Genomic DNA, 14,392 nt, shown 5'->3' on the forward strand with positions numbered 1-14,392 from the left:
AAAGTATGGTTTTTTTTGTAAAAGGGATTGGCCAGGTATTGAAATTCCATAAATTCCTGATCAAAGTAAAGACGTTGGTCCCCGGTCTATGAGTTGATAGGGTCCAGGTGTGGGAGCTGCCTCCCTGCCGTCGGTAGCATTGGTACCCAGTACGAAAAACAAGATCAATGGAAAACAAACCAAGAAAAAAAAAACATCTTTTGCTCTAATCTTTTGAAAAAATATTGTTTTACATCTTAAAAGAACCAACACGGTACACTGGAAATCGTAAATTTTACGACCCCGTAACGTGGGTAGATCACCTTTTCGTTGTACGTTACGGGATGTAAGATCTACCACCGATTCCTGACTACTTCAAACTAGAGGAACAGGATTTTTCAGTAATCCAAGGAACACATCTTAGTCCTTGTTACTTTTTATGCCTTGTTGATAGTGACAAGACTCTGCTTTGTCTACCGAGGATGATCTTGAAACAAGGAAAAAAAAAGTGAATTAGTTGTCTTCATCTATGTGAATCCTAATCTTCTATTCGTTGTTCCCTAGTTTTAAGTGATTAAGACTAGGGTTCTGATGCATGGCCATTATCGGTGTCATTCCTTAATTTTGTTGCTAAGGAATCCAATTTTGACTGACAAAGGGGCGCGCTTTTGGAGGGTGTTTCAACACTCCGAAGGGTATAAATAGCGGGACCTTTCAATTAGAGTCGGATCCTTGCGATAAATGCAAGAGTGGCAACTGTAAAAAATCGAATACTTCATCATTTCTCAATAGTGATGGAGTAATACGACATGGACACGGGATAAACTACAATAGATCAAGCAGTAAGCAGGTCCCGAAATGAGGAAAAAAAAATTCGAGGAATTGTATCATTCGGGGATAAAACTTCCAGGGATATCGGAGACGAACCAGCGTTCGGCTGAAAGTCTACTTAATAAAGATAACTTTCCAACTAACTTCCAGGGAAACTGTTTTCGGGGAAAAGTCGTACAATCACCGAGTCACGTCCTACGTAGTTTATGGACAACCCCTAATGAAACCAATGCCAGTTTAAAGGATTCTGTGATTATCAAATAACGTTTTAAAGAATTACGGTGTAAAATTGTATATGTTTTATGGCTTAAATATATCTAGAAAATTTGGCATTGAAACTATTAAGTCTCTCTTGAATGTCGGTAATTATAAATTATTGAAATAAACTAGCGATACATCCAGCTCTGATATACATACATCTTAACAACTATTTCACGTTTTCTAATAATTAAACAAAGAATAACAGTAACAACAATGTAGTAATAGATTTCCAGAACATTTTATCTTAGAGATTCCTGCGTTGTGCATGCGGTTCGATGTAAACGAAATAATCGTACTGTCATTGATCATCAGAAATCGTATGATTTTCACGCACATATTCTTTAGGAAAAAACCCGACCTGAAATAAGAGTAAACGAGCGATTGAATAACACAAATTCGGTAGTATCAGAACTTACATATATTCCCAGCATTACTGAATTTTCGTACAAACCTTTTCCATTGTTTTTCCTCGCCACCATCCTTTGCTATCACCTTCCTTTCCTATTACAATAACTTGGCACCCCTGCCTGAGCGGCAGTTGATTAGGTTCGTTTGGTGAAAAATCATACAGGGCTGTTGCAATGATTTCTTTGAAAGGCCATTGAAGCGACTGATTTAACCTGTTAATGAAAATAGGGATTATAATGAATACACATGTTTAAAGATGAATAACAAAATTGGTCCAGTTGCAAAAAATACTTGCCCAGCAAAATTTTCTCCAAGGTCGTTGCGCTCATAAAATGAAACTAACTCAACGATGGTCTTGAAATGCCGTCGTGTCGAAAGATAATACAAGACACTAAAATTTTCTTGTTTTTGATAAATTTTCATATGCTTTATAATTTTGTTATCGGTTCTAGAAATAAAATCAAACGTATTAAACATATTTATCTGTACGAAACATCAAATAACATACTTTAAACTTAACGCGTAAATCGTTTCATAAGAATTCGATGCACCTTGAGGACGGACACGTAGTAAATAGGTGCCAACTTTTTTCTTTTCTAGCTTATTTGTAGCTGCATCTCGATCCATCGCCCCTACGAACCAGTTGAACTCTGATAACAATCGATCACATACTGGTGGTGGAGACTGGTCCTGTTTACATCGACCAGTTGATGATATACATCCCTTGTGTACTACTATTTCGCAACTTTTACAGCGATAACCTTGATGAATTTTTCCTTTTAAAAATTTAGAGCAATGTCGACAAATGATAGGAGCATCAAAAGTGCATACATAAAATCTGTGATCTGTATTTCGACACCCCATTGGGTCTATAACCTCCCTGGAAATATATATAAAGATTTGTAAGTATTTGCTATTTGTTGAGTTAACTTACTCCAACAGCATAGACCACTTGATAAGTGACCTTTCCTGACGTCAATGCTTTATGAAAAATCAACTCGGTCTTGCTTTAGGTGCAGGTTTGTTAAGACTGGTGCGGATTATGCGTTTCGCGCATAATTTGGGTTTGTACGCGGATTTCAAGCGTAGCGCGGTTTTTGCGGAAAGCTTATTAATGAAAATTGTTATACATATTTGTATTTTTCAAGTATCAATTCACATTTCATTCAAGTGAGTAAGTTGCTCAGGAATTTTCTGATCAATATTGTGAAGAATAATATCAGTAAATAGTAAAAAAATTATGAAAATAGTGTTAGTACCATGCCAGCATCATATTTGACGCGTTCCTAATGATGACGCACTAGTCTATTTTTGATTGTATCTCGATTTTGAGAAGATATTTTTAAAAACTTTGGTACACCCTTAGAGCACTGGAACTAGGTTAGGTTATCTTTATTAGCGAGACTTTCAGCCAGAGGCTGGTTTATCTCTTAACACTGGAATTAATGATACAGAAGTAACATATCAAAAATTAAGATTAGAAATAGTCGAACATTATTGAGTGCGATGATTTAGGATCCGATTCGAATATGGTGCCACCACGGTAGATTTTTCTTTCTAGATTCTAATTGGACTATCTATAAATCTCATCAATTGTCTTGCTTTAGGAACTCTTATAATTTTGAAAAATTCCGGGGTTATCGGAACTTTAGAAACCTAGAAAGCCAAAGAACTAAAGATATTCGTCATTTTTGGGACTTTTAATAGTTTGTAAAATCTGCAGAGATTCTTTCACCAGAGCTTCAGAAACCCCAGGGTTGAAAAGTTTTGATTTTTTAAAGTCAAAATGAGCCGATATTAAGTGTAATTTCTGACAATATTTTCATCTCGCTTTGTATCGGTCAATGTGTCCATTACCGTCTATCTTCGTCTGATACTCCCATTTGCACCTGATCGCCTTACGTCCTTCTGGCAAATCAGCGAGCTTCCAAGTACCGTTGGAAATAACCCAACAAACAATTCACAGTCACAAATAAGCATACACATTGAATAAATGCTGTATAACAGTGTACAATGCTGAATAAAACAGGATGTCGAATTATGTGCTGAAAAAAGCTCATTGAGATCGATAGATGCACCTTTATTCCGCCGTTTGCTCTGATATGAATAATTTACTTATTAAAAGCTTTATAAACGTTGACTGTCTTCCTGATTCAGAACCTGAAGTTTGATCTTATAACAAACTGAATAAGTGTAATTTGCACATACATTGTCGCTTTAATTCGACTGTTTTCAATTGCTTTAATACAATGCTTTATTAGACGTCTTATAAATGTTTTCTAGCTCCATTATTAGATTTCATTGCATTGCTTTATAATATTGCTGTATAAAGGTGAATACAGTCAGCAAAATAGCTCTGGTACCACTATGCGTCCATGTTTTAGTTGAATGCTTTGTAAATGCTTTATATACGACGTATTAGATTCATTATTCCACAACGCTGCCCAATAAACAATTCAGAGTCACAAATAAACATATAGATTGAATAAATGCTTTATAACAGTGTACAATGCTGAATAGAACGGGTTGTCAAATTATGTGCTCAGAAAACCTCATTGAGATCGATGATGCGCCTTTATTCCGCTGATTGCTCTGATTTGATTAATATACTTATTAAAATCTATACAAACGATGACTGTCTTTATGATTCAACACCAGAAGTTTGATCTAATATCATACTGGATAAGTGTGTTTCCATTGATTTAATAACATGCTTTATTATACGTCTAATAATTGTTTTCTAGCTGCATTACTAGGTTCCATTGCATTGCTTTACAATATTGCTGTATAAAGGTGAATACAGTCAGCATATTAGCTCTTATACCACTATGCGTCCATGTTGTAATCACATGATTTGTAAGTGCTTTATAAACGACGTATTAGATTCATTATTCGACAACACTGCTTCAGGCTAACAACAAAACGAAATTGGTAGCATAGTGGTTACCGTTTCCGCTTTCCAAGTAGAAGGTCGCGAGTTCAATCCCAGCCTCAATCCATTTTTGTTTTATTTATTTTCTACGCCTAATTAATTTAAATCGTAATCATAAATCGTATCACTCACGACAATCAATTTATAGATCTATCGAAAATAATAGCATCCTTTCCATCGAAATTAGAGAGATGGAGAGGTAACGTTGGTCTAATGTTAAACAACTATGAATAAATTAATCATTCTTACATCTCCTTGAATTAGCTAGAGTTACGGCTGGAAGTGCTGATAGGTTTTCAGATTCAAGCTTTTATTGCTTATTTAGCTGCCCATATGATGTATTCTAGGATAGCTCAAATGGCAAGGCAAGCGGCTGGTGATCGGCAGGTCATGGTTCGAATCCCATAAAACGACATGTGTGTGTATGTATGCATGTAATAAATTATCTAGATCTGTGTGGTGGGTGGCGTGCTTCGACAGAAATAATGACACAACAATCACTAACGAGAGAACAAAAACCCCTGCTCTGTGCCGTTCTTATTTTCGGATTAATTATCCCGTAGTTGAATAGTCATTTAATTAATGTATAATAGTGTCTAATTAAACATTATTTCACATGAGAATTAAGCTTCTTGTATACACCTTTATACCATCGCTGTTTAAGGAAGTATTGATGTCTAATAAACGCTGAATAATCAAAAATTTGATCGAATAAGCTCTGTTACTACAACTCTTGTAAGTCGAATAAAAGCTTCTCGACATACCTTATTCAACACCAAATATTTCGATGTGGTTGAATAAATTCTCCAGATTTGTGTGAACAAAGCCTGAACAGAAGTTATTATTAAAAATAGTACAAGTATTATTAAGCATAAAGTGGAATAAAATCTTCAAGAAGTCGTTTCTTCAATAGGCAATTGTTTGTTGGGAAGGGCCTCGTACTCTTCCTTCAGAGCCTGTTTTCAGTGTTGCGCATCGTCATAAGGTAGTGCTTCCTGATGGGTCGTTGAATCATCTAGCATTGACTGTTGAAAACCGGCACCAGTATCTGAATATTCAACAATATCATTCAAATACTTGCCTTGGGGCAGGCGCCCTCTATCGCAAAGGATCTCTCATTGCATCTCATCGCTAGTAGGTTTTTCATTTGAAGACAATGCGGAGCTGTTTCCTCGGTAATGGGTGCACGCTGGAACGTAGAACGCCTTCGATCATCCGAAAACATCAAAGACAGCAATGCTTTGGTCTCTAAACGAACATCTTTGTATTTGCCTGCGAGAAAGCACTCCCCCACTTTGCTTCAACGCCTGTGACTTTGGAGAATTTGAAACTGTGTGCGTTGGGAGCGCAGAATATGTCACGGTGTCAACAGTATCCACGAAGGACTCACAACTTGAAATTGTTTCTTCTTCTACCGTTTCGTAGTGGTTATTATTTTCCGGCGCATCTGGGTAGGCTTCGACGTCCACCTCCAAAATCGTAAAATTCAGTTGAACAAAGCTGCGCGTACAAGCGGTAAGGTTCCGTTTTGTCATCGTACCCAGTCAACACGCACTCTTTAGCCTTTCCCAGACAACCAGAATGCACGTACATTCAAAGTTGTTTTCGTGATATACAAACATATATACAAACAAACAATTCGTATATAATGCAAAGAAATGGGTTATGCGTACAAAAGTGGAGGCCATATAAGTGCATATTTTAATTTAATTTTAAACGAGTTGATTTAACATCATATACGATTTAATCTGTACTAACAAATTCATTTTGAAAAGTCTTACGATGTAATCCGATTTAATTTGAGATGCAGTTCGATGGAAAAATGAGTCATCGCATATCGATCGGAAATTCGCATTCTATATGATTTAACTTAAATATAATGCGAGGTATGCCATTCTTATGTGCGATTTTGATTTGAACTGTAGCAATTTACGATACTGTCTGTACATTATTATACGACTTCTGGTTGTCTGGGTTTGGTCCCACTGTTGACGCTTTTGCTTCTGCGCCATCAAAGTTGTGCCAAAATTCCACATGTAGGAAAGATTCGGTTTTCATTTCGTCCACACTTCCTCTGGCGTCGTGTCAATACCCTTGGTTTTGTTTTTCAATTACTTTATTTGATAGACTCAAATGTCCAAAATGACTCGCCGGAGCCGAGAGTTATTGAATAGTTTTTTTTTTAATTACCACCCGTATTCTTGTTTTCGTTCGAACCGTATTTTCCATACAAAAAAAAAAGTTTTTTGTATGGAAAATACGGTTCGAACGAAAACAAGAATATGGGTGTACAACAAAATATTAATGCCGGACATTGTTTATGAATTCTTCTTACTCTTCCTTGGAGGTGACTTGAGTTTAACTTCCACTTTCAACTCCCTCGCTTCCTTTTTTTCTTTCCCTTCAGCTGCGCCCACTGCTTGACCTCCTCTTCGACCTTTATTCGCTCCTTTTCGGTATAGTCCACTATCCCGATCTTTTAGTAGTAATACGCATCATTTTTGCACTTGAAAACTGGCGGCTGCTTCCTCTCCACTGTTCTTTTCGGCGTCCGAGCACGTCACATCCATCACCACCAGGATGGACCTCAATCGCTTCCTCGTTTGGCAATGGAAAATTAATGTTTCACGGTTGTATAGCAAACAATGAAGCATCGAATTCACTGATTTGAGCTATGCGATATGTAGCGATCATCTGAGGGGGATCCTGTCCAGCGATTTCGCAAAACTCGCAATTTCTTCCATAGATGCTTTCGGCGAGCCATGTGGGAAGATGAATCTGGCCTTACTTATGAGAAGGGCCTATGAAAAATGCACATGATATCTTCATAAAATTGTATCTCGGAAACGGTTTGTCCGATTGGTTTGGTGTCTTGGGCGAAGTTTTAGACAATTGTTGGTGTTATATGGAGAAAATATGCACGGTAAAAAAAAAAGTTTGGTATTTGTGTTTTGAACTAAAATATAAATTTTCCCTTTAAAGTGACATGTCAATAATTTTTTTATTATCCTTATGTTATAGCTGACAGAAAATGCTATCTAGTGCACAGTAGGTTGTTCTGCAGATAAATAGGTTACAATGAAAAAAATTGTTTTTTAAAAAAATACAATTTTCAAAAAAGCTATTAAGAAAAGTCAAAAAAGTTTGTCACCCTAATTTTATGAAAGTACATCAAATTTGCAAACAAAAAGTACTTCGGTAACATTTTTCTAAGATGCACCGTTTAGAAGATATTACTGATTTAATATTGTTTTTTTTTTTGATAACTTAATAAGTTTTGGCCCTTTTCGGATGTACTCCGTGTTTTTCCAGTTTCAAAAGTATTTTTTCGGAAAGATTGGAAAATTTTGAGTTAAAATGACACTGACAGCTTAAAGATTCGAGTGAAATTCTCTGCCTTAAAAGTATTTTGAAAAACAAGTTACAAAATCCCACTATCAGGAACAATGATTTCTTCAAATGATTTTTGGTGCGTTGTGCTGAAAACGTGCTAACAAGTATTAGATACAGGTAATCAGATACCAGTTAGCTGTACTACGTACAGTTGGTGATTGTAAACATGGTCTTTGTTGGAACTAGTCCACCATGGCCACGCTGGCCATAACGAGGTTGATCCGTCGTTGACCGTTCCTTAATAATAAATAAAAAGAACGCAGTAGTCACCTTCCATCAAACTAGAGGGCTGCCGACTGATACCTCAATCAACAACCGCCGCACTCTTTATTCATTCCAGGTATATACAATTTACAATCTTCTTCAATAACAATATACCTACGCCAGCAAATCTACCTGGCTCCAACTCTCCAAACTTTCTACCCGTGAGCTGTATAATAATGTCTGACTCGGTTCTGAATTCATCCAGTATCTACTAGGGAAAACCAAACAGTAAATGCAGAAAGGTTGCTAGTAGCATAGTGATTATAGTAATTTCAGCTCATAATCCTGTGTTTTTGAACGAGATCCAGTGTTGTTTGATAACATAATAATTGTAAAGGAAAGTGTAACACGTTTTGGTGCAAAGGTAAGTTTTAAATACACATTTTAATTATATGTTTTGTGATATTTTCGTACAAAACTAACAATTGGAAAATATTTTCTATGTTACAGATTACAAAATGATTAAAATAAGATGTATTCGCCCATTCAAAGACATTCAGTGTTCGAAAGAGCTGCGATATCTCACGGATGGTATCATCCAAAAACTAAAATCAATTGGATTTTCCAAGGTATCCACACTGAACACCAAGGATTTTCGTGTTTGTTCGTCTTGCCGTCTACATATTGATTCAAGAGCTCACCTCACCCAAAACGAGGAACAAAGCGTAGCCGGCGGCTCAAGGATGCCAACTGTTGAAAGTTTGGTCACGATACCATCAGAGTCAACGCTAAGCACAATTAAATCAAATGAAGACTTCACGATGCCTGTAGACGTCGAAATATTCAACCGAGGAATAGCAGCTATTCGTGTTTCGCCTATAGATTTAGGTAAGGTTAAAAATGTTCACTATCCTGAAAAAAAGTGCGCTGAAATCGTCGAAGGTGTACGAAGAAATCTTTTTAAATTAGACGCTAAAACAGAAAAAGCAAACGAGTTTGATGAAGTCATAGAAAATATGAAAATTAAATTTTTAAATTCAGCCACAAGGCAAGAAAAACTATCAATTTTATCATTGTTGCCAAAATCATGGTCAGTACAAAAAATTGTAGACGAATTTAAAACCAGTAGAAATATGGCATCAGATGCAAGAAAGGAAAGAGATAATGTATTTGATTCATCTCAAGGTTCAAGCTCTGGAAAAGCTTTGAGTAATGAAACAAAAGAACTGGTGAACGCGAACACCCGATAAAGACTGCAAGAGAGTTGTTTAATTGGGCAAACAAACGAAAAGAAGAAGAACTTACAAAGTTATCATTTTGTTATTCTACTACAGAAGAATACGAAAATATGTCTTTGCAGCTAAATAATCAATATAATAATGCAAAAACAATTCAAGGAACTCTAAAATTCCACTCATTTCTTCCTCTATCAGAAAATACAATAAAGGCAAAGCTTTATTCAAACTGTCCTGACAATGATGCCAAAATATTCAATATTGTTAAGAAAGTTGTGTAAACAATAATTTTATAAAAATACAGGAATAAAAATAAACTGATGATATCCAACATATAATGTTATTTTTTATTGCGCACAATCACCATCCCTGAAAAATAAGCTTAATTCGCTCTTTTGAATCTTGCTAATTGAGGAGCTTACATTTGCAGTTCTCAAAAAGGTGTATCTCGAAATCGAGTTGTCTCATCGGTTTGATGTCTGTGGCGATGTTCGGCAATAGAGAGAAAATATGCACAGTATAAACACATCCAGTTTAAATGGATTAAACTGTTAGGCGATATGCAAGAGTTGAATGCACATTTTCAGCACAACGCACCAAAAATCACTTGAAGAAATCATTGTTCCTGATAGTGGGATTTTGTAACTTGTTTTTCAAAATACTTTTAAGGCAGAGAATTTCACTCAAATCTTTAAGCTGTCAGTGTCATTTTAACTCAAAATTTTCCAATCTTTCCGAAAAAAATACTTTTGAAACTGAAAAAACACGGAGTACATCCGAAAAGGGCCAAAACTTATTAAGTTATCAAAAAAAAAACAATATTAAATCAGTAATATCTTCTAAACGGTGCATCTTAGAAAAATGTTATCAAGTACTTTTTGTTTGCAAATTTGATGTACTTTCATAAAATAAGGGTGACAAACTTTTTTGATTTTTCTTAATAGCTTTTTTGAAAATTGTATTTTTTTAAAAAACATTTTTTTTCATCGTAACCAATTTTTCTCCAGAACAACTTACTGTGCACTAGATAGCATTTTCAGTCAGCTATAACATAAGGATAATAAAAAAATTATTGACATGTCACTTTAAAGGGAAAATTTATATTTTAGTTCAAAACACAAATACCAAACTTTTTTTTTACCGTGCATATTTTCTCCATATAACACCAACAATTGTCTAAAACTTCGCCCAAGACACCAAACCAATCGGACAAACCGTTTCCGAGATACAATTTTATGAAGATATCATGTGCATTTTTCATAGGCCCTTCTCATAAGTAAGGCTAGATTCAAAATGGCGAACCAAGTATGCAAAACGGCGTTTTTCTTCCCCAAAAACTTGTATGCAAGGTTTCATGCAAATCAAAAAAGATGAAAATTACTCGTTGCTTTAATGATATGGAACCGCTCCATTTTGGAACAAACGGTCTGCACAGAGCAATGGATTGAATAGCGTAGTGCTTTTGTGGACCGTACACGATTGCAATAATCGTATTGTCAATACATTCAATATTGACGTCAATACATCGGTATTGACAATATTTCTGTATTCACATCATTAATATTAATGTCAATAATTCCCCTTCGCGTCAATCTATTGATACGTGTGGGGTTTGCTTTTCACACTCAGTCTAAGCAGTCAATAATTTTACGCTCTGCTTCAAATAATGAACAAACACCGCAACAATGAGTTTCTATCGAAAAACAGACTATCGCGTGACTCGCACCGAAAAAAAACACCCAGCTGCATACAAAACGAAACGGAGAAAGAGTGGTGCGCTTAGATAAAACTTACTTTCCTCAATGCTCTTTAAATGAGAAGCGTAAAGTATCAAAATAAACAAAGGTTACAATTGGGAATCAAACCGCAAATTTTGGGATTCAAAGACAGTACCTAACCAATTAGTCCCGCGACGCTTGCTGAAACATTGCGATAAAAACCAAATAATCAAATGGGAACAAAATGCGGTTGCACATTGAAGCGGCCATCCGAACAGCCGTCCTCAGATTTAAAGAGGAAAGTCGAGGCAAAACGGAGAAAAGCGCATGGTTTGAATACTAAGTGAAGTTGGAATTTTACTTTTCTCTTTTCCTACTCTGAGGTAGATCCATCCCTGCTCCCTAATCTGAATATAGCATTGGACAACTCTCAATGAACTGTGGAAGTGCCCGAAGAAAAAAAAAATGTTCGTAAATATTAGGTATGTAACGTTAATTCGATAGGAAAAAAAAAATATAAAAATTAAAAATTAGTGACGTAAACAATCTATATATTTTCATATAGCATTGACGTTTTTGAGTGTATTATATTATTTTATAGCGAATTCGTTTATTATTCAGTTCCAACCTGGATCGGGTATCAAGATTGGATCTGCTGGTTTTCTGACAAACGTCAATTTGCTCGTTTGTTTTTAAAACCTAGCTCAGGTTGAGGTTCACACTGACAAAAAGTTCGGTTTCGCACTGGGTTGGAACTGGTGTTAACCCCGATAATAAACGAATTCGCTATTAGAAAAAAATAGAAAGATATAGAGATTGCTGACGTTTATCGTACGCTCACCACTTCAACTTCATAGCGGAAAATTTTCCTGATGAAAACAAATCACTGACACAATCACACTTTAGCAATCTCTATAGACAACCGACTACTCACATGGCAATGTCGAAGGCGCGTTTCCATTTATCCCGTTCTTCTTCCGTTTTCATGTATAACGTAAATGCTGTAGATTGCGTTTTTCTCGCTAAAAGTAAGGAATATTTTAATCTGCCGTCGCGGCCTAAAGTACGCCTGGAGTGGCAGATCTCAACACGGTAGTCTTGTAGATTGTGTGCTTCTCGAAACACATATTGTCCCTCCTGAAATAAGTCATATTTTAGATTACATCAAGCGACTGACAACGGTATCAACTTACTCCGATTTTTGTATTCGAATTTTTCACTAATATCATAACCTTCTCAAATACGAAGGAGTACCTATGTTTAGTTTTCTGATCTTCATGTGCTTTTATATTCAAATCACCATCTAACAATAGCCTCCCATACTGTTCGAGATTGTTGCCGTTTGGAAGGTTTAAATCTAAAATACTTTCCTACAAATACAAAAAAAAAAATGTTGGTAGTTTAATAATACGAAGTTTACCAAGATGCTATTAAATCATTTAAGGATTGAAATACTGTTAACTTTTTGCAAATGGACATTTAAAAAACTGGTGACTTATAGAAAAATCGAGTTATTCACCTATATTCTCGTTTTCGTTCGAACAGTATTTTGCATACACAAAAAAGTTTTTTATATGGAAAATACGCTTCGAACGTAAACGAGAATATCGGAATAGAATCGTACATATTTTTTGGATTTGATTTAATTCATAATATCGGTACAAAAACAAAATATATTTCCCTCCCCTTGGCTAGTTTTTGCACCTTGCTGTTGGTGGGCGGGCTTAATTTCATGCTAGTGGAGTGTTGGAGACGGTGGGTTTGTGGCCGACGTTGCTGGCTCATGCCGCGATAGAATGGCGCCATGGGCAGGCAATGAGGATTACTGAGCTTCCCCTCTCTGATAAACCACTGCATGAGAGAACAAAAGATCTAGTCCAGCAGTGATAGTATCACACTTGTTACTCCTTTTATTGAGAGCCGCGTCGTGGTACGCTTACGTATAGGCACTGACGTTGGGTGTGATACTGGCGGGTTTTGCCGCAAATCACTCTTATTTTATTTATTTTTACGCAGATAGATTTATTTGGGTTTGCAAGGGAATTATACTATTGAAATATTTCAGAAAGTGCCCAACGGTGCTCCTTCTATTTGCGTGACAAGCTTTCATTGTTGTTTTCATTGAAGTATTACTCAGGGAACAATGTTAAACATCATTTTTGTACATGGTATTGTAACTAATCTTATATGTGCTTCATTTTGATTTGGGATAAATGTTTGAACTATGGCTCGGGATTTCCACTGTTGCGTGCTTCTATTGTGATATATCCATACGTAATTTTGTGGGACGACATAGTGGAAACGTGTGAGCGTAGTTGGAGCATATACCCTATATAATTTAAAATCAGCTAGGAAACTAACTTCAAAATGAAGCATTTTAGTCACTTGAGGGTGTCACCTGGGTCGAACTAAGATATAATAAATAGGTATAGGTCAAAATCAAAAGTACTTGAAACACGTTTAATTTTAGATTACAAGCACAAGTGCAGGTACTTAATAAAGCATGGGTTATGATTGATTAGGTGACTTAGAGCTTTTAATAATTTATTAATTTAGACTAATGAGATATCATAACCATCAAATGAATTTAAATAATAAACTTCAGAAAGTTTAATGACATTAAGTAGATTAACAAAAGAATTAGGATGCGGGTGGTCCGCTTAGGGAGGCAACTAACCTTTATAGTTGTAGAATAAATCTTCTTATTTAGTATTGAATTTAAAAAAAGAAAACGCAGGCAGACCAATAGCATTTAGCAGATTAACAAGGAAAGGAATAGTTTAGGAAAAAAGTAAAAGTAGAGTTATGTGACAGTTATTAGCTTTTAAACTTTTGGAGGTATTGTATTCCCCTGAGTTTGTTGTACTCGATTACTATATAATTCTCTCAATACGCGAAATCTCTTATATATGCGATTAAAGCATTTGAGTTAACTTATTTCTTAGTGTTCAAGTACTTACATTTGTAAACAGCAATCAATGTTAATCTATGAACTAAACCATACGTAAAATCGATCTTTCCTTATGTGGTATTGATGCATGTTTAACTTTTCGCGGCTTTCGGAATCAACGCGCCTACGTCTACGGAGCTTACGCAGAAGTGATTTGCAATGCGGTAGAGCTCACCAAAAGTTTTTTTTTTTTTGAGCTTCGGTAGTATAGAATTTGTTCGGTACGGTCGCGAAATCTTGAAATGATTGATACGTGCGGTAAAATAACTAAATTGAAACAAAGCTCAACAGTAAAATAAGTAGAATATTTAGGGAGGAAACCAAAATTTATCAACTTGCCAACATAGGCTATCACATTTATTTTGGTGGCACTCTTTAAGTGATAATAAGTTGTTTTTTTTTCTCTACGGTTGTTTCGCGTGGCGTTCACAATTTGCGCGATTTTCGTATCTTACGTAATTTAGATGTTTAACTATAAACG

The 14,392-nt window shown here is 35.7% G+C and overlaps 1 protein-coding gene across 5 annotated transcripts in view; it reads right to left on the reverse strand.

Annotated features, from left to right (window-relative positions):
• Positions 1-1,086: 1,086 nt before the first annotated feature.
• Positions 1,087-14,392, reverse strand: part of Vav (Vav guanine nucleotide exchange factor) — a 62,801-nt gene continuing 49,495 nt past the window's right edge. For all 5 annotated transcript variants that reach the window (XM_065226406.1, XM_065226407.1, XM_065226405.1 and 2 more), the window contains 6 exons: positions 12,155-12,331; positions 11,896-12,098; positions 1,988-2,359; positions 1,775-1,927; positions 1,523-1,691; positions 1,087-1,429 (listed from right to left, as the gene is read on the reverse strand). In XM_065226406.1, coding sequence (XP_065082478.1) covers positions 1,370-1,429; positions 1,523-1,691; positions 1,775-1,927; positions 1,988-2,359; positions 11,896-12,098; positions 12,155-12,331 — 1,134 coding nt within the window. In that variant the 3' untranslated portion in view covers positions 1,087-1,369. The remainder of the gene's footprint in view (positions 1,430-1,522; positions 1,692-1,774; positions 1,928-1,987; positions 2,360-11,895; positions 12,099-12,154; positions 12,332-14,392) is intronic.

Source organism: Ochlerotatus camptorhynchus, unplaced genomic scaffold (genome assembly GCF_037179485.1).
Source record: "Ochlerotatus camptorhynchus isolate MF236.1 unplaced genomic scaffold, CSIRO-AGI_Acam_v1.1 ptg000250l, whole genome shotgun sequence".
In the NCBI taxonomy this organism is placed as follows: domain Eukaryota; kingdom Metazoa; phylum Arthropoda; class Insecta; order Diptera; family Culicidae; genus Ochlerotatus; species Ochlerotatus camptorhynchus.